Genomic DNA, 20,400 nt, shown 5'->3' on the forward strand with positions numbered 1-20,400 from the left:
ATGTTGTCAGCATATATTTTATATCCATCAGTAACGTTAGCAAGGAGTTTGGCAGTTGGAGCTAAGTAAATAGTGAATAAAACTGCTGACAAAGCAGAGCCTTGTGGAACGTTAGATTTCAAATGCTGCCCGGTAGAGAAATGATTATTGAATTTGACTTAATGTGTCTGATTACTAAAATAAGCTGAAAACCAATTTAAAACATTTCCTGATATTCTGGCAAAAGTCTACTGGTGGCAAGTTTCAAAGGAAAAGCACACGCATTATTTGGCTGTAGGAACTGGTGCAAAGTGAGCACGGTCTTTGTCCTAATGTGAATATAGAAACATGATGGCAGAAAAAGGCCATCTGCTGGGGCAGATTGTAGGAAAAAAGCCCAGGGGATTTTTTTCAAAACAGGCCCACCACAGGTTACATGTCTGACACCCTTGTGTGCTCTCTGTGCTTCAACTGCTCCATAAAGCATGCCAAGCCGACCCGTGAGATGTCCATCATGTGACCTGGAGCCAAAATATCTGTAATGTAAATTTCACATTTTTTTTCCTAAATAACTAAGAAGAGTACACCCTAGACCAGATATGAGCAAACTGAACTGCAGACCCCCTTCCATTCATTCAACTGGTTGGCCCCCTGTCCCTCAGCCCCATACAAATTTGGTTACGATAGTAAATGTCAGCAGAAAGACCCAAATAGTCCATCCAGTCTGCCCAGCAAGCTTTGATTTGTTGGGTTTTTTAAATATATGTTAGGGAAGTAACTACCGCTCAGTGTGGGCTACCTCTTTTCTTCATATTTTCATCCCTTTAGCTACTAGGGATCCCTCACACTTTTGAACTTCATTACCATTCTTGCCTTCACTACTGCTTTGGGGAATGCATTCCATGCATCCACCACCCTTTCCATAGAGAAATATTTCCCAACATTTTCCTGAGTGTATCACCTTGGATACACTCCAGCTGCCATGCGGGAGGCGTTATTCACACCGTGTCATACCTGTGCTGTTTTACCCTGCTGTATGTTGTTTGAATCCAGCTGCCCCGCCATGTTTCAGGACATTGCTTTCTCTTTTCAGGTTGGCTGTGGTGCTCTCTGCTAGAACCTGCTCCTGCCGATGCTGGCTCCCCCTCCCCCTTGATGACATCACTAGAGACATCCCTTTAATTGCCTGCCTCAATGCCATAGGCGCCGCGTGTCTCAGTCATACATACAAAGAAACACAACTAAGGAGCCTGCTCCTCTGTGCGCTCCTTCATGTGCACATTACGCTTTCATGTTTAGTGCCATTTGCCAGATTCTGGAAATCTTAAACCATTCCATGTCTTACCTTTGTTGTAGCTGCATATTTTGTTGTGGAAAAACCGAGCCATGTTTTTTCTGACTTCACCTTTGCCACACCTCTAGACATGCCTTTGGCAGCAGGCTACTACCAAGAGGTTATGGTGAAGGACTCTGTTTCTCTGCAGATCCTCTTACTGAGTTTTCTGCTGAGTGGCATGGTAGTTGTTATATACAGTAAGTATAAAAAATGTCTTCTTTTAAAACTTCTTATATTAGAGTTAGGTCATGGAAGCAAAGGGCTAACTTTTAATTTTAGTTGATGGACCCTCGCCCTCTTATATTGTCCTCCTGGCTTGCTTTGTAAAGATCTTTCAGTTTTTGCAGATTTTTTTTTACAATTGTTACAAGCCTGTTCTGATAATGTTCTTTTAATTGGTGTTCTAAATATTTACCATGAATGCTCTCCCAAGGACATTTATGTAGAATATCTTTCCCTGTTATCTTCATTGCAGTTCTACCAAATTATCACAGTTCTAACACATAAAGCAGGGCACTTATTGGATTATTTGTTATTATGAGAAACACTTGTAGAACATCATATCATAACTGATCTACAGGTTACAGATATCCCTTGGTCTGATCACTCATTGATCAGCTTCAAGCTTCACTGTCTTTCTTCTGCCACTACTGACAATGTTCCTGTCAATTCTATACAACATCATGATATAATTGAACTAGATAAACTTAGTGTTAAATGGCACATGATAAAAGCAGATATTATTAGCACTTCTTCTTCATCATTAGCTTCTTCCTTAATAGAAAAATTGAGCTTGGTTACTGATATAGTAGCTCCATTAACAACTAGAACCCTCAGATTCATCTAGTACTTCACACACTTGATATATAGTCTCCTCTTCTGCCCTGGGTTGGAGAACGTCGGGGACCTTCCGAGTAGGCCGAGTGAGGATCAACGGCTTCAGGCGTGACATGTGGAAGGAGTTATGGATACGCAATGTGGCCGGCAAATGAAGCTGGTAAGTCACAGGACCAAGCTGTCGCAGCACCGGAAAGGGCCCAATATAACATGGGGCCAAGGGCATGGAAGGAACTCTCAACCGGATGTGCCTGGTGATAAGCCATACTTTTTCTCCTGGATGAAACTGTGGCGCTGGCCACCGATGTTTGTCAGCAAATGTCTTGGCGGTGTGAGCCGCTTTACGGAGCATGTGTTGAGTATGAATCCAGAGCCGCCGCAACTGTACAGCAGTAAGTTAGGCTGCGGGTGATGGCACCGGCATGGGCAAAGGCAATGGCGACCTGCGTTGTCGGTCGAAAACAATCTGGAACGGGGAGGCCCCTGTAGAGGTACAGGCATGTAAGGAGTGTCTCCCAATCGTCCTGACGGGAGTGGACATACATCTGAAGAAATTGCTTTAAAGTACAATTTGTACATTCTGCCTGACCGTTAGCTTGTGGATGAAACACCATGGTATAGTCCAGAGAAATGTGAAACTTCTTACAGAGATTGAGCCAATAACGGACCATGAACTGAGGTCCACGATCAGATGCAATGTGTTGTGGAAGACCATGGAGGCGGAAGATATGGAGCATGAATAGTTGGGCCAAGTGAGGAGCGGACGGGAAGGAGGGTAGTGGGATAAAGTGGGCCATTTTTGAAAATCGATCCACTACAACCCAAATTACTGTGTTGCCCTCTGAAGGTGGAAGATCCACAATAAAGTCTGTGGAAATGTGTGTCCAAGGCTTCCTGGGGGTAGGTAACAGCTGTAAAAGTCCCCAAGTTTTTCCAGTGGGAATTTTCTGTTGCGCACAGGTTGGGCAAGAATCTACATATGCTTGAATGTCCTTGTGCATCTCCAGCCACCAATAATATTGCTGAAGGAGCGTTTGCATCCAAGCTCATCCCGGATGACCAGCTAACTGCGAATCGTGCCCCCAGGCTAGTACTTTGTTACGCAGTCTCTTAGGCATCATAGTTTTATCAGGTGGAACAGTAAACGTCGCCGAGAGGGTAATGCAAGCCAGGTCTATAATATGTTGAATAAGCTCATAGATGTCTTCTGCAGAAAAGGATCAGGATAAGGCATCTGCCTTAATATTCTTGATCGCCGGTCGATATCGCAATTCAAAGTTTAAACATGTTAAAAAGATTGCCCACCGCGCTTGATGTGGGTTCAAATGTTGTGCTTGTTGGAGATACACCAGGTTCTTATTGTCAGTGTAAACTGTTTTACAATGTTGAGCTCCCTCCAGCCACTGCCGCCATTCTTCAAATGCTAGTTTAATGGCAAGGAGTTCTTTATCGCCGATGGAATAATTACGTTCGGCAGATGAAAATTTCTTAGAGAAATAGGAGCAAAGTCATTCTGGCTTAAGACAGCTCCAACCCCTTCAGCTGAGGCATCCACTTCTACCACAAATGGATGTCTGGGGTCAGTGTGTCAAAGACAGGGTTTTTTGAGAAAAGAGTTCTTGAGTGCAAGGAACGCTTCTTCAGCCTCTACAGGCCAGGACTTAATGCTAGCTCCTTTGCGAGTAAGAGCCATGAGAGGCGTAGCCAACTTGGAGAAATTCTGAATAAAACTACGATAGTAGTTAGCGAAACCAAGGAAACACTGGAGTGCCCGTAACCCGTTAGGTTGGCGCCATTCTTGAATACATTTCAATTTAGAAGGATCCATCTGAAAGCCTTGTTTGGAGATGATATACCCCAGAAATGGTAGTGACTCTTGTTCGAAAATGCATTTTTTGATTTTAGCACAGAGATGATTTTCTCTTAGCCGTTGTAGAGCCAACTTAACGTGTTCACGATGAGACTGTAGATCGGAAGAGAAAATCAAAATGTCGTCTAAATAGACGACAATGCAGACATAAAGCAGATCTCGAAATATCTCATTGATGAGATCCTGAAATACTGCTGGAGCGTTAGTTAATCCAAATAGCATGACAAGATATTCGTAATGTCCATCTCTGGTGTAAAAAGCCGTCTTCCACTCATCCCCCTCTCGTATCCTGATGAGATTATATGCTCCTCGAAGGTCCAATTTAGAGACCACCTTGGCCCCCTGTAAATGGTCAAATAGATCAGCTATGAGTAGCAATGGATACCGATCTTTGATAGTAATGGCATTTAGCCCATGGAAGTCATCATCTTTCTTTCTAACAAAGAAGAAGCCAGCTCCGGCTGAGGATTTAGAACGCTTAATAAATCCCTTCTGTAAATTTTTTTGAATATATTCCATCATAGCACGGGTCTCCAAGGCGGATAATGGATAGACCCTACCGCCAGGCGGGGTAGCTCCGGGAATCAAATTTATACTGCAATCAAATTCTCGATGTGGAGGCAAAGTGTCAGCGGCTTTTTTTGGAAAAAACGTCCGCAAACTGACTGTATTGTGGTGGTAATCCTTCAAGCAACCCCCTTGGTTCCTGGAACCAGGGGGTTGCTGATGGGGGGCCAAGAGTAACAGATAAGCATGAGGAAAAACAAAAATAAAGTGGAAAGCTTGCTGGGCAGACTGGATGGGCCATTTGGTCGTCTTCTGCTGTCATTTCTATGTTTCTATAAGATGGGAGGTGCAAATGAAACTACATGAAGTGTTAGTTCTTTTAATGCAGGTCTTATGGCATGCTGGACCCCATTGGAAAAGGGTTAAAGATGTTTAGTCAAACTGTGGATTATGCTGTTGCAACCACGGAATGCCAAGTACTATTGGATGAATAGCTTTCTGGATGACATAAAAAGAAATATTTTCAGTGTGATTCGGTGCAATGTGGCACTCCATCGGAACCGTGTGATGAGTTATCCTCTCTGGCAGAGAGGAATGGAATGTGAATGGAAGATACAATTAACGGCTTCAGACGTAGAGGAATAGGAATGTGTAGTTGTTCTACAACATCTTGTAAAATGAAATTTCCTCTGGCTCCAGAATCTACTAAAGCCAGAATGGAGAACTGATGGTCTCCCAGACACAGGTGACTTACAATGTTAGTGGGGGAGCTGGAGATGTGATGCCTAGGGTTATTCCCCTGATGGAGCCTAGGCTTGGGAGTTTCCTGGATGGGTTGGACAGCGGGCAATGAGATGGCCTGATCCTCCACAATATAGGCAGAGACCTGCCTTACGGCGTCTTTGCCGTTCTTCAGGAGAGAGAGGGCCACGGCCTAATTGCATTGGTTCTTTGACTGTCCCTTCTGTGGTAGATGCGGATCTAGAGATGGAAGCCAAAGAGCGAAAAGGAGCGGTCACCGCCAAGTGCCTTCTTATGCTCGATCCCTCGCGAGCGAGCTCCTGGAGACAATGGTCAATCCTGGTTACTAAGTCAATAATAGAGTCCAAAGAGTGAGGTAACTCCCAGGCTGCCATTTCATCCTTAATTCTGGGAGACAGACCCTCCAAAAATATGGTCTGTAGACAGCTCTCCTCCCAATGGAGTTCAGAAGCAAGAGTTCTAAATTCAATTATCAGCCAGTAGCCGACTTCCTTGTCGAAGTTATAAAAGCTTAGAACCTGCGACTACTTGTTTCCCTGGATCATCGAATACAGTTTGAAACAGTTCCAAGAATTTAGGAAGGTTTTGCAGGATTGGGTCAGACCTTCACCAGAAGGGAGAGGCCTAGGCCAGGGCCTTATCCTCTAACAGAGACAGGATATAAGTAGTTTTTGTAAGATCATCTGGAAAGAGGGAGGCTTGCAGATGGAAGTGCATGCTGTACTGGTCCAGGAAGCCCTGACACAAGCGAGGGTCACCAGAGTAACGTGGAGGAATAGGTAGTGGAATCGTGCAGCGGTTATTTCCCAGCATCATGGACGATAATGGTACTGGTGGAAGCGCTGCCTGAGCCGCCGCTATAGAGTTGAGACGGGCATTGGGTCACTCCAAAGAAGACGCTATGGATTCTAATATCCGCTGCTGCTCCATGACTTTCTGGGCCAGTTCTTGAATGGCCTGGCACGCTGAAGCCTTTGCTGGGTCCATGGCCTTGGTATTCTGTTATGAATCGGAAGGTGGACCCCTGTTCCGAGGTAGAGTGAATGCTACTGAAGAGAGTCAACCTTCTAAGGTAACTACCATCAGAGGGCGAGGCCAGGTGAATCAACAGCAGAATGAAGACTTCGCCCTGGAAGCTCGTGATCCACCCAGGAGGAGCCTGTAGAGATCCGGCCGCTGGGACTTAGGAGACTCACTGAAGACTGAATATAGTCTGGATGCAGGCGCCTCCTGCAGGTCATGGATTCCAGACAGCTGGCACCTCCAGCAGGTCATAGTCAGTCCAGGAGTAAAGCTGAAGAATGGTCCGCAGCCGGTCCGATGGTCAATTCCAGAAGGGGCTGAAAGCCAGTCCAAGAGCAAGTCAGGAGAATGGTCCGAAGCCAGTCCAGGAGTAAGCCAGGAGAAGTGTCGGAAGCCGTTCCAGGGTCAAGGCAAGAGAAGTATGGAAGTCGGTCCAAGGATCAGAAGCCAAGAGTCTGTCCAACGAGGGAGAAGAACAGGAGCGGGACGAAGACCAGGAAGGAAACCAGGGAGCCAGAACCAGGAATGAAGACACTGGAACCACCAAGTCAGAAGCCTCAATACCAAGGCAAGGTCTGAGGAGCAGACCTTGCCTTAAATACCCGAGGCAAGGGAGGAGTCCCGGGAAGGAGTCACAACAACTTCCTGTCGTGGCCCCTTTAAATCTTATCTTCAGCCACGCGCGCGGCTCTAAGTCAGCCAGGAGGGGGAGGAGTCATCCTGGCCATGCAGGGCCCTGTGGCCGGCCTCGGCAGCAGCCATGGCTGCGAGGAGAGCGCCGAAAGAGGCTGCCTGCTCCTGCAGGAGCCTCAGAGCCAACCTGATGCCGTGGGTGAGTACTTGGTCCTGGCCGCGGACTGCCACGGCCAACTGCTGCGGCCGACGGCCATAACAATTGGCTATTTTTTCTTCCATTTGAATTTTGCATCCTTGACTGCTTTCCAAGCTTCCTTTAGCTTTTCTACATATTGTCGCCTGTCTGCCTTGTTCTGTGATCTCATGGAGGTGCATATTCAGGAAGCTGGCAATTGGACAAGTTATCCGGCTAAAGATAGCTGGATAATTTGTCCTGGATATTCAGTGGGATAAACATCCTAGCTGCTGAACAGTTAATGTCAATATCTTTTGCTCCCAAAGTGACTGAGAGCTGAGCTAAAAGCATCTGGGATTACATCCTACTACCCTGTTTCCCCGAAAATAAGACAGTGTCTTATATTAATTTTTGCTACCAAAGATGCACTAGGCCTTATTTTCAGGGGATGTCTTATTTTTCCATGAAGAAGAATTCACATACCGTTATATTGTTGAACAAAAAAATGAACTCGCTCCTCGAGGGCCTGCTCTCCCTGCCTCGGTGCCTGTATTCAACTACTTCTGCCTTCTGGGATCATTTTTAATTTGCTTCCTTTTCTCCATTGGGAAAAACTGAAAGGTGGAGGCTGCTGCTGACTCAAACCTAGAAAATGACCAATGATGTTACTGAATCCTGAGAGAATGGGGCATTGAGCACATTGTCCATTTCCATCCATTCTTCTCTATGTGTTGCACTGGAGATGGACCCTTGGCCTGCTGCTGGATTGGTACGGCCCTCTGGTCGGACCCAGAGAGTGCCTGCCACCAGGAGGCGGAGCACACAAGGAGACAGAGGCTAGCTGGAGCTTCACCAATAACAATCCGGGATTTCCGCAGGTTGAGCCCTTGGGTACCCGGACCACCTGGGCTTAGGTGGGCCTCAGAAGGTCTCCCAGAGAGGTAGCAGAGAGGTGTACCCACCACGAGCAAAGGTGCGTGGCTGGTGAGGAACGGATGGATTAGACCTGAACAAGGATCACCGGAGACCTCAGGAAGGCAACAGGAAATGAAAGTCCTCCGGGCGAGACAGGCAGAGCCTGATGGTCTAGTCTGAGAGAGGCCGCGGGCAGCATCCGAGCAGGCTGGTCTGGTGGTCACAGGAGGAGCGAACAGAGTGTCCGAGTGAAGCACAAGGGCCAAAGCCAGGGTATCTGTCAAAGGGTGGTCAGCCAAAGCAAGGGTCAGTTCCTAGATCAGTCCGAGCGTAGTCAAGGTAAGTGGAGGTTAGTTCCAGGCAGCAGTCAATGTGGTCAGGCAAGCAAATGTCAGTTCCAGGTAGTGGTCAAATGTGGTCAGTAGGCAGGCAGTGGTCAGTTCCAGGCAGCGGTCAATCATGGCCAGGCAAGCAGAGATCAGGTCCAGGCAGCGGTCAATGTGGTCAGTCAAGCAGAGGTCGGTACCATGAATCAGTCCGAGAAGGTACGACAGGTGGAGGATCTTGGAGCAGGAATCAGGACAGACACTGGGACACAGAGAGGACCACGGGAACACAGGAACACAGGAGCACTGGAACAAGAGAGGAATACAGGAGCACTGGAACAGAGACTGGATCAAGGAAGCAGAAAACACAGGAACGTAGGAGAGCAACTAGCTACACCGAGGTGTCGACCCGATTGCCAAGGCAAGGTTCTGATGACAGAGCCTCTCCTTAAATAGGAAGCCTCATGTGGCAGCGTCCAGGATGAGGTTTCCGCTCTGGGCCCTAGGGGCGTGGCCGAGGACGCTGAAGACGCGGAGCCCCTACGGGAGCTCCGCTGAGAGGCCTGCGGCGTGGAGGAAGCTGGAGAGGCCCGAGGAGAGCGTCAGGGACATCGGGAGCTGGCAGTTGTGGCAAGGGAAGAGGAGCCAGAGCTAGTGGAGGGAAGCGCGAGGTGAGCAGGCCCGGTCACGGCATCAACGAGGCCGGGACGCGCAACACTACGGATACCTTTAGATCCAGGACTTTATTTGCCATACTATGAGCTTTAGTGAACATAACTTTCCAGATGTTGCCCTTTTTTCCATTTTTATACAAGTATTTAATGTTTTACTTGCCATTCGAAAATTGCCTCCTACATAAAAAGTAAAAAGGAACTTGAGAAACCTTATCGCATACCTCTAAGAAGAGAAAAAGTGTCCAATAATGTGGCATTTGCAAATATTATGGTTTTTGGATCTAAGTAGAGTTTAATTCTATAAACAATTTAATCCTCATCTCCCATTTCCTCCAAAGTATAGAATAGCTGTGTATATATATATATTTTTTTTCTATATTCTCTCGTTCTGTCTCTCTCTATATATAATTATATTCTGTTATTTTATATTGTTATAATATGTGATAAGAACATAAGAAATTGCCATGCTGGGTCAGACCAAGGGTCCATCAAGCCCAGCATCCTGTTTCCAACAGAGGCCAAACCAGGCCACAAGAACCTGGCAATTACCCAAACACTAAGAAGATCCCATGCTACTGATACAATTAATAGCATTGGCTGTTCCCTAAGTAAACTTGATTAATAGCCGTTAATGGACTTCTCCTCCAAGAACTTGTCCAAACCTTTTTTGAACCCAGCTACACTAACTACACTAACCACTGTTGGAAACAGGATGCTGGGCTTCATGGACCCTTGGTCTGACCCAGTATGGCATGTTCTTATGTTCTTATATTAGGAACAACCATGAAACCCTGACAAAAGCATAAAGAGTTATCTGGCTATCTCAAGACCAATCAAGTGTGGTAGGATTTGCAAATCCCATCATTTGTCCAGCTGAGTCTGAACATAGCTGGACAAATGGCGCTGAATAAGGACCTCCCATTTATTTTTCTGGTTTTTCTTTGAGTTTAGCTAATAACCTTCCTGTTTCCAAAACAGTAAAATTTATGTTTGAAAAGGGTAATAGATGATCGGGCTCATTATTGTCATGAAGTATTTTATTATGTTACCAGCAGAAAAGGTAGTTTGACATTCTTGAAGTAATGATCCTTACCAATGCTGTGCAAATATTTACCATGGAGCTCCTACTCTTAATGAAACCTGGATCAACACAGGAAGAAGTTGGTTTAATCTATTTACAAAGGGCTTCACATTTAAAATTATCAAAGAATGAGGTAATGAATGATAGCTTGATAGCTCCAGATCTTAGTTTAGCTGGTTAATAAAGTTAGCCGGATAAACTAATCTGGCTAACTTTTCAAGGATATTCAGCAGCGCACCTGCACCGCTGAAAATACCTGGCTATGTCAAAGTTAGACAGATAAGTTTATCCGGCTAACTTTAGGATTGTTCTTCAGTAGGCCTAAAGTTTTCCAGCTGTGCTAGCTATATAACAGTGACAAATCAGTGTTTATCGGTTAACTTAGGTTGCTAGCCAGCTCTGCCCTGGTGTACGCCCACTCCATCCCTCAGCTAGCTGGGTAACTTTTTAACTGGATAAATAGTTATCCATCTATCTCGGGGCCAGTCAGAGTGGCAGAATTTATAAGTCCTACCATTTTGTCCGGCTACATCTGAATATGGACCTCCCATTTATTTTCTACGACTTTGGCGAATAATCTTCCTCTCTGTTTCCACAGCAGTAAAATTTATGTTTGAAAAAGGTAATAGATAATTGGGCTTAATGAAGTATTTTATTCAGTTCATACATTCACCTCTTCTTCTTTAGAGATGGCAGAGGGAACACTTGTAAAGCTGCGGCTGACTTTTTAAAAGATTCCTCTCTAACAGCAGAGCTGCAGAATGGTGTCTTTCTCTTTTTTGCTTATGTAACCCTTTTTTGGGGAGTTTGCTGTTTCCACCAGGGCCATAAAAGTATTTTTTTCTTTGGGGCTGCTCTCGTCATCCTTTCCCTTCTCTCTACAACTCCCAGGGAGTGAGCTCTTTCTTTGGGCGGGAAGGGGGGGGGGGTAAGAAATCCTTTGTGGCCCAGGTGATGGATTGTCTCTCCTGACGTGTGTGTGTCTCATAGCCGCAGTATTCTCCTCTGGGACAAACAGACTGGACTCAGACTGGATGTTCAAATAAAGTTTATTGATTGTTTCCGAAAAATAAATCACTGTCTCTCAAACTTTCCACAAATTAAACTGTACATCCAAACTATTTACGTTGTCTCCGTACTGGGGGGGGGGGGGGGGCTTGTGTCCTCTCTAGTTTGCCACTGTTTCCTCATCTGTGTTCAATAGCCCAGTACGTCGGGGAATCCTAGAAAGAGCTCCACGCCACAAAAAGACGCAGCCTGTGTCCTGACCCTCTTTGGGGTGGAGATCCAGTTGGGAGTCTCCAGAACTTGATGTTTCAATCCCTCCTCTCCTTCCACTCTTTGTGGCTTCTATAGGAAAGATGTCTGATGTTTCCAGTCTTGTCTAAGGTTCTCTATCTCCTTCCTCCAAGTTGTGAAGAGAGATGGGGAAAAAAATCTCCACACTAACAAAAAAAGAAAAAAAAATCCCAAATGTTCTAAGTCCAAAAATATCCCACCTTGGGTAGTGCTGTCACTTGTTTTTCATCCTCTAGGGAGTAGAAGGATTGGCTCACATGTCTCCGGCCCTTGCCTTCAGGATTGTGTGTGTAGGGGGGAGTTACCCTTCTTCAAAACACATGTTGTTCCCCAAAACAAGAAAAAAGTTTCCAAAACCTAATCAAAATCTCAAAAACTCACTCTCTCTCTCTCAAAAAGGAGGCAGACTCTATCAGGCAGGGAGTGTACTGATGAGGAATCTCCTCTGAACACAAGAAAAAATACCAAATTGGGTTAGTGGGTCCAACTCAGAAGGGTGAAAGGAAAAACAGCTCCTTACTCTTCAAAAGTCAACTAAAAAAAAAAAAAAAGCATATTCTCTCTACCTTTAGCTCCACTTTATGCCTTTGAGATAGCCAATCACAGTCAGCTCTTTGGAGAGACTGAAAAGGGAATGGAAAATCCCACTATGCTATTACTAGTTCTGATGGTAAGGGAACTAGGACCATCTGGTGGCTAACCAAAGGGTCATCCACACTTACATATGATGATATTGTCCATCTGATAACAGCTTGGGTGGTCTCCTATAGCTGTAATGGATCAATCATATGAATAGCATTAAACATCATGAATTAATCCCACTGAGAAATGAGATATTCTTTAAATTTAATGTCAATGTAAAGATAGGAGAAATCTCTAATATCCATAACATAAGCTTGGAACCATTAAATCAACCCACTCTATATCTCTGCATTTTCAGTTCTCAGGAATATTATTTTAGAAAGTCAAAATGTAATCTGTTTTTGATTATGCTGAATGAACTGTAGAAATATGGGTAAAATCTCTCTCATCTGGAAGAGGTCAAGTCACTAATGGATAAAAGTTCTTTAGCGTACATGTTAAAAATGTGATGAGCAGACCTGTAAAAGGATAAGATGGCTAGCCTTTGCCCTCACTATGTCACAGGGGCTGGTGACATAGTGAGGGCAAAGGTAGCGCCGGCGCCATTTTGAATACTGGCAATACGGCCCGAGTGCAGGAGGTCGCTCCCGGACTCCCGCTGGACTTTTGGCAAGTCTTATGGGGGTCAGGAAGCCCCCCAAGCTGGCCAAACGTCCCTAGGGGTCCAGTGGGGGTCCGGGAGCGATCTCCTGCACTCGTGCCGTCGGGTGCTAGGAACCAAAATGGCGCCGATAGCCTTGCCCTTACTATGTCACAGGGGCTACCGACGCCATTGGTCAGCCCCTGTCACATGGCAGGAGCACAAGATGGCGCCGATGGCCATGTGACAGGGGCTGACCAATGGCACCGGTAGCCCCTGTGACATAGCAGGTCAAAGGCTATCGGCGCCATTTTGAACTGGTACCGAGGGTGTGAGAGTGCAGGGGATGGTTCCCGGATCCCCCGCTGGACCACCAGGGAGTTTTGGTAAGTCTTGGGGGAGATCAGGAGGATGGGGGGGTTGTTTAAATTGGTGGCCGAATAATTCGGCGAAAATTCGTTGTATCCATGGGGAATCGCGATACATTTCGCTTCCCCACGAATACAACGAATATTGGCACATCCGTTGCGGATTGCCAATACGTAGGGACCGAATGCACACCCCTAAAACGTATGCCCATGTTTGCCAGTAGGCAGTGGCCCCATATAATCTACCTATACAACGTACCATGGAATTGTACCACACTTAGTATTCCAGGTGCAACTCCATGTAAGGGTGTTGGAATTCTCCCTTTCTCTTTTTGACATATTACACAGTCTCTTACTGCCTGTTCTGCTTCTCTTTTTGTCATAGGGAGATGTTTAAAATGAGTCTATTTCAAGATATTACTGGCACCCAAATGACCTGATGCTTTATGCACATAGTTCCCTATGCTAACTACACGAATGGCTGCATATTGATCAGCAGCCTGATTATGGGTACTCTCACCATAATCTCTACCTACACGTGCATCTACATGTATGACATAAACTTGCATCTCCTGACAGATTTTCAAAATTTCAGACCAGAGATCTTTATCCCAAAGTGGTTTTCCTTTAATCTGCCCTGCATCCTGATATCACTTTGTCATCCAATGTAACAGACCTTTATAAACTGCCCAAGAGTCTGTGTATATGTAATGGGAACTAGCCCCATCATGTTGTGCTGATAGAAGGGCTATAAATGCTGCATTTAACTCAGCATATTGGCTATTTTGCCCCACACCCTCCCTGCATTGATGTTCCTGAACAGCAGGTTAATAGGCTGCAGCCTTCTATTTCCTCTGACCCTGACTATATCAACAACTGCGATCAGTGAACCAGGCAAGTAGTTTTTGTTCTGTGGTCAGGGTATCATATTCTGGGGCTTCAAAGACCGGACTACGAGGTGGAGTACTGTCAAACACTGGAAGCACTTCAGAGAAACAAGGGACTTCTATAACTTCTTCATGAATTTTGGATAGTCCATGGGAGGAACCTTAGACACGGCTAGCAATATACCGTTTCCGTTGTAAAAGGCTAGCTGTAAGGCAGTACCGGTTAATAGGGGTGTGCATTCATTTTTTACGTATTGTGAATCTGCAACGTATATGCCATATTCGTTGTATTCGTGGGGGTTCCGAAACGTATGGAGAACCCCCACGAATACAACGGATCACCAACGAATAGGCCTCCCACCCTCCTGACCCCCCCCCCCCAAGACTTGCCAAAAGTACCTAGTGGTCCAGCGGGGTTCCTGGAGCGATCTCCTGCACTCGGGCTGTCGGCTGCCAGTATTCAAAATGCTGCCGATAGCCCCTGTGACATAGTAAGGGCAAATGCTATCGGCGCCATTTTGAATACTGGCAGCCGACGACCCGCGTGCAGGAGATCGCTCCAGGACCCCCGCTGGACCACCAGGGACTTTTGGCAAGTCTTGGGGGGGGGGGGGGGGTAATAGGTAAATAACTTTAAAGGGTTGGGATGGGGTTTTTTGGGGGGAACAAATGTATTTTTGACGTATGAATGGATCGGGTGGCCCCCCGAGAACGGATGCATCAAATTTGGGCCCCTACAAATCCCGAATGGGACGAATCCGTCCCTGCTGCACATCCCTATCGGTTAATGCAGTGGTGTGCTCTGAATTTACCCATGTCATAATTGGGATTTGTGTTCTCAGGGTAATATCCCATTCCCCCATAATCTGATTAGTCTCAATCAAAGCCCAAAAAACCCCTTTCTCTAACATAGTATATTGCAGAGCTTACCAAAGTGAAGAACAATGTCTCCAGAATGCAAGAGCTTTGCAACTCTTTAAGGAAAGATAAAAGTTTATTATGTCATTATACTGAAAATTTGGAAAATAAGAATAAACATTTAAGATTAGATAGCATTCTTCAGATTGTAACATCTCCTAGGGTTTTATTCATTGACATCTAATTGAGACCTTAAAAGTAACAGAAGGCCCTGGTCCTCCTGTTGCTAGAGCCTTCTTTATTCTAGATAAACAAAGGAAGGGGGTTATGGGCAGGACAATAAAGAAGTAGAAGTTTTTATTGATGTATCACATAATTCATCCAGAATTTTCTCTTCCTTTGCCCTCCAAAAGCTACCTTGAGAGTAGAATTGGTTTTACAAATAAAGTAGGAATTCACAAAACCTTATTTTCAGCAGAATGATAACTTTTTCTTTTGTCCCTTAATGTTTATATATTTCCTGATTTATATAACCAGACCTACGCAGTTTTGTAGGAGGAAATGTTTGAGTATTCATGAGGATGTATTTGCATTGGTGACTATATTTACTTTGTGGCATCTAGGGAAGTGCAAGAGTGCATAAAGGTGCTGTTATTTTTTTTATGATTCAGAGCAGCTTATCACCTTTTGGTCAGAAAGGCAGATAATGCTAGCCCCGAATATGAATCTGCTGACTACTGCTGACTCTTCTTTTATACTTGAGTTGCAATTTGCTGTTAATATCTCATGAAGTTATTTGTAGGGATGTGCATTTGTTTGCAACAAAATAGGAAATAGAGACGATATTTCCTATTTCTTCGCATTTTGGGGGGGGCGACAAAATGATAAGAAAACCCACAAAATTTCGTGTGGTTTTCTTATCATTTTTTGGGGGGGGAGAAAGGGCACATTAAAAAAAACAAAAAAAACCCCAAACCCACCCCAACCCTTCAAATTTAATTAATTGCAACCCCCACCCTCCCAACCTCCCAAGACTTGCCCGACTCCCCCTCCAAGACTTACTGAAAGTCCCTGGTGGTCCAGTGGAGTCCCAGGAGCGATCTCCCCCTCTCGGGCCATCGGCTGCCACTAATCAAAATGGCGCCGATGGCCCTTTGCCCTTAGTGTGACAGGGGCTATCGGTGCCAGTGGTTGGCCCCTGTCACATGGTAGGAGCAATGGATGGCCCGTGCCATTTTTTAAGATGGATCCGGCCATCCATTGCTCCTACCATGTGACAGAGGCCGGCAAATCAAAATTTCCCGTGGCGGGCCGATAACGAAGGCCGAACCAAAAGCTTCGGCCGAATCATATCTCTAGTTATTTGAAATATCTGAATACAGTGTGTATGTATTGACTTTCTGTCCTTTTATATTCAGGCCTTAGATTCATCAATATGAGTTTTGTATTTTTTTGTATTAAGAATCCTGGATAATATTTTAGAGGGTTATACTTTTTCCTGAGTATTACTCTTGTATTAAATATCTTTATAATTGATAAATAGAAAATAAAGTCTTTCTCTTTTATAAAACCCTATTTTTTTACATAGATGTATGTAAGGGGCAATCCATGAAGTTAGCATGTGGCACATTTAAAATTAATTGGAGAAAGTTCTTTTTCACTCAACGCACAATTAACTCTGGAATTTGTTGCCAGAGGATGTGGTTAGTACAGTTAGTGTAGATGGGTTTAAAAAAGGATTGGATAAGTTCTTGAGGAGAAGTCTATTACCTGCTATTAATTAAGCTGACTTAGAAAATAGCCACTGCTATTACTAGCAACAGTGATATGGAATAGACTTAGTTTTGGGGAACTTGCCAGGTTCTTATGGCCTGGATTGGCCTCTGATGGATACAGGATGCTGGGCTTGATGGCCCTTGGTCTGACCCAGTATGGCATGTTCTTATGTTCTTATGCCTTTGTTAGTGTTGCTAGTTTTAACCTTGAACTAATATTACTGCCATTTCTCTGTTTACAGGAGATCCCACTACAGTCTGGGCTGCAGGTAGCAGTAGAGTTTCAGGGTGGACTTGGACTAGACATCTCAGCTGACATTGATATCAGTTTGTGGGATCAAGAGTCGAAAACCAGAATCAAAACAAGGTACTGTACCGTAGCAAGTAAATGTTCTACCTCCATTTATTTAGGGTAAGAAAAAAGATTCATAATCTTGAATTTACTGCTTAGCTTGTGGACTAGACTTTCAAGAACTTGCACTTCATTTAAATTGCTGAACTTCATGGTTTGGGCACATTAAAAATTACCATAGCACAAGATTAATTACAAAATAAAATTATGAGTCAACAAAATTAATTAAATACTCTAGTAAATTATCTATAATTAATATATTATAATGATATAATGCTTGATATAATCAAAATTAAAAACTATAAAAACAAAGCATAATAAAATAGCATTAAAGAGTGCATCGATTTGTACAAGACGCTTGAATCCTAGGACACATCAAGTAACTAGAGATTAGAGGTAGCTAAACCAACCATATAAACCATCTTAGAAACAATTTATGGATGTTCAGGTTCCTATACATATAGATATCTAATTTTTAAAGATTTGTTCCCTAATCCCATATTATAAGCCTATGAGTATAACCATGCTTTAAGAATGTTCTGGTATTTTAAATAATTGTTTTCATTCCAAATTGATTGTAGAAGACCATTTGGGGGGGGGGGGGGGGGGGAGGGAGGGATTCTATGTGCTAGAACTAAAGGCTGCTCTATGAGTTGATTCTAAAAGTAGGAGTCAGGTTGAGAGTAGCGAAAGTACGGAAGGAACAGATAGGTTTATATTAGAGATGCGCAGCGTTTTTCCCATGGTTTGGACTTTATTTTTTCGGGGGACCCCAATTTTCTGGTTAGTGCGCACTAACCCGAAAAATGAATTTTTCCGAAATTTCAGAAAATTACAATCATTTTTCGGGTCCTCCGAACCAAAACAAATGCACATCCCTAGTTTATATGATAAAAAAAAGGCCAACTAAATACCGAGGGTGACCGATCTGTAAAGTATTTTAAACTAATGAAATGATTTTGAATTTAATCTTAGCGGTTATAAGTAACCAGTTAATCCTAATCAATAGGGGAGTTACAGTTATTCTTCTTAGCCCCAAATAAAAGTTTGTAGCTGTATTTTGAATTATTTGGAGGCATCTAAGTAGCTTCTGGATAGACTCCTGATATAAGATGTTGCAATAATCTAAACAAGAGAGTATCAGTAAGTAGGTCAGAGCTTCCAAATCTTTCTTATATAAGAAGGATCTTGTTTGCCATCAAATACAAAGATAATGAAAACAGGATTGAACTGTAGCTGACACTTGCTCAGTCATGTTGAGTTTAGAATTTAGTTTTACTCCCAGGACAGTAATCAAAGGTTTAGGGTGAATCATCATTCTGGAAATGGCAGGAAAAGTATTCAGTGGTCGATTAGCCTTATCTATCCATAATGCTTCTGTTATAGTTGAATTGTTTTAATTTATGCAATTTCTACCAACTAACAATAAAGACAAACACTTATTTAACACAAACCAATCATCTGTGATCAGTAAAGGCAACAAGCTAGTTGTCATCTGCATATAAATAACAGCTAATGCCATGTCCTTGTGTGATGATAATCTAAAGTACTAAATATATGTTAAATAAATGGGGGCCAATAGGGCGCCTTGCGGGATGCCAAACAGAAGAGATTTGGAGGTAGATCCCATTTGATTCCGGACAACTCTAAAGGTCCAGTTAGTTAAATGAATGAAACCATTTCAAGGCCATACGTTCAAAGCCCAATTCTTTTAAACATTGCAACAATAAGATGAGAATGATAAAGTTTGAAATGCAGCATTCATATCAAGTGACACGGCTAGCGCCTCTTTTCCTGTATCAGCTTTTGTTCGGATTTCATTTGTCAAGACAATTAATGCAAACTCTGTACTAAAACCCAGTCTAAATTGAGACTGTCTAGGATGACGAGTATTGGTTTTAGACAAATAAACTAATGCGTAAAAATAAACCACTGCTGATGATTTGATTATACAATTCCATCATATCGATGTGCATGAGCATTCTCCATTCTGTGCTACCTGAATGGAGACGGTATTCCCATAATTGAGACACCCCTTCCATAGTTATATTGCTAACCTCCACTTGGAGTTTGACTAAACATTCTTTCCTTGAGGGTACACTGTGAATAACCTTCCTTAATAATTCAAACACTTATAAATATCACAAGTTCTCACAGAAATAAAGGTTAACAGATAAGTTGTAGGTGATACTTTTTATTGGATAAAACATTTGTGACATTTTGGTGACCTTGCTTATTTGCTTTTTTGAATGAATAGTAGGATTTCTGCAGTAGTCCATTTATGAAGAAATAATGACCTTTTAGTGGACTAACCCAGCAACCACTCTACTTTATACAAATTATTAAGGGGGTCATTTTCAATAGCTTTCGCACGCGATAGGGTGATTGGGGCGGAGTCGGCCTCGGAAGAGGAGGAGTTGGGGTGGCACCGGGGCCGACCCCCCCCCCGGTACCGCGTGATTCACTATTCTCTGTGAGAATCTCTGTGGATTTACTATTCTCTGTGGGGCAGATTTTCAAAGGCTGGCGCGCGTAAAGCCCCGGGTCGCGCGTAAGTCCCGGGGCTTTTGTAAGGGGGCGTGTCGGGGGCGGGGCCTACTGACGCGGCGTTTCGGGGGCGGGCCGTGGTGTTTCGGGGGCGTGCCGTGGTGTTTCGGGGGCGGGCCCGGGGGCGTGGCGCTGGCCCGGGGGCATGGTCGAGGCCTCCGGACCAGCCTCCGGGACCGGAGGTCGGAGCAGGGCTGCCGACCGACGCGCGCAAAGTTACGCCTGCTTCTAGCAGGCGTAACTTTGCCGACAAAGGTAAGGGGGGGGTTAGATAGGGCTGGGGGGGTGGGTTAGGTAGGGGAAGGGAGGGGAAGGTGCGGGGAGGGCGAAGGAAAGTTCCCTCCTAGGCCGCTCCGAAATCGGAGCGGCCTAGGAGGGAACGGAGGCAGGCTGTGCTGCTCGGCGCGCGCAGGCTGCCGATTTTGCGCAGCCTTGCGCGCGCCGACCCCAGATTTTATAATATACGCGCGGCTACGCGCGTATCTTATAAAATCAGGCGTCGGCGCTTCAGTGGAAAGGAACTTCCAGAAAAATAACATCCCAAGTCATATTTTGTGTTTTTTATCCATTCCAGGGCTGGACTGGCCATTGACTTAAAAGCAAAAGTTGGCACTGATTTCTTCCAAGCTGATGTGAAAGCCCAGGTTGATGCCGAGCTTACATTTAGTTTTGACACGATGGTTAAATTCTTTGAGACTCCAGTACGTATTTGTCTCCAGTTGAAACAGGACCAGCTCCCATATAGGTGAGAGACAGAGCTCTGTCCACAGGTCATTGAGGGATACGGAAGCTGTGATCGGAGTCTGTAAAACCAGGGCATTTGGTTCCACTCCATGAGGGCTGAAAATAGTCTGATTTTCAGTATATCCACAATAGGTATCTATCAGATATATTTGCATATGTTTTGTATCCAAATCAGGTTATTTTGCTTATTTTGGTTACCCTGTAAACCAGATTTAGTAGCAGCCCTC

The 20,400-nt window shown here is 44.4% G+C and overlaps 1 protein-coding gene across 1 annotated transcript in view; it reads left to right on the forward strand.

The window, feature by feature from the left end:
• Positions 1–20,400, forward strand: part of LOC115095512 (microsomal triglyceride transfer protein-like) — a 135,330-nt gene that overhangs the window by 108,857 nt on the left and 6,073 nt on the right. Inside the window, 2 exon segments of the mRNA XM_029609297.1 lie at positions 16,773–16,897; positions 20,004–20,174. Of these exon segments, the coding sequence (XP_029465157.1) occupies positions 16,773–16,897; positions 20,004–20,174 (296 nt within the window).

Source organism: Rhinatrema bivittatum, chromosome 7, assembly GCF_901001135.1.
Source record: "Rhinatrema bivittatum chromosome 7, aRhiBiv1.1, whole genome shotgun sequence".
NCBI lineage: Eukaryota > Metazoa > Chordata > Amphibia > Gymnophiona > Rhinatrematidae > Rhinatrema > Rhinatrema bivittatum.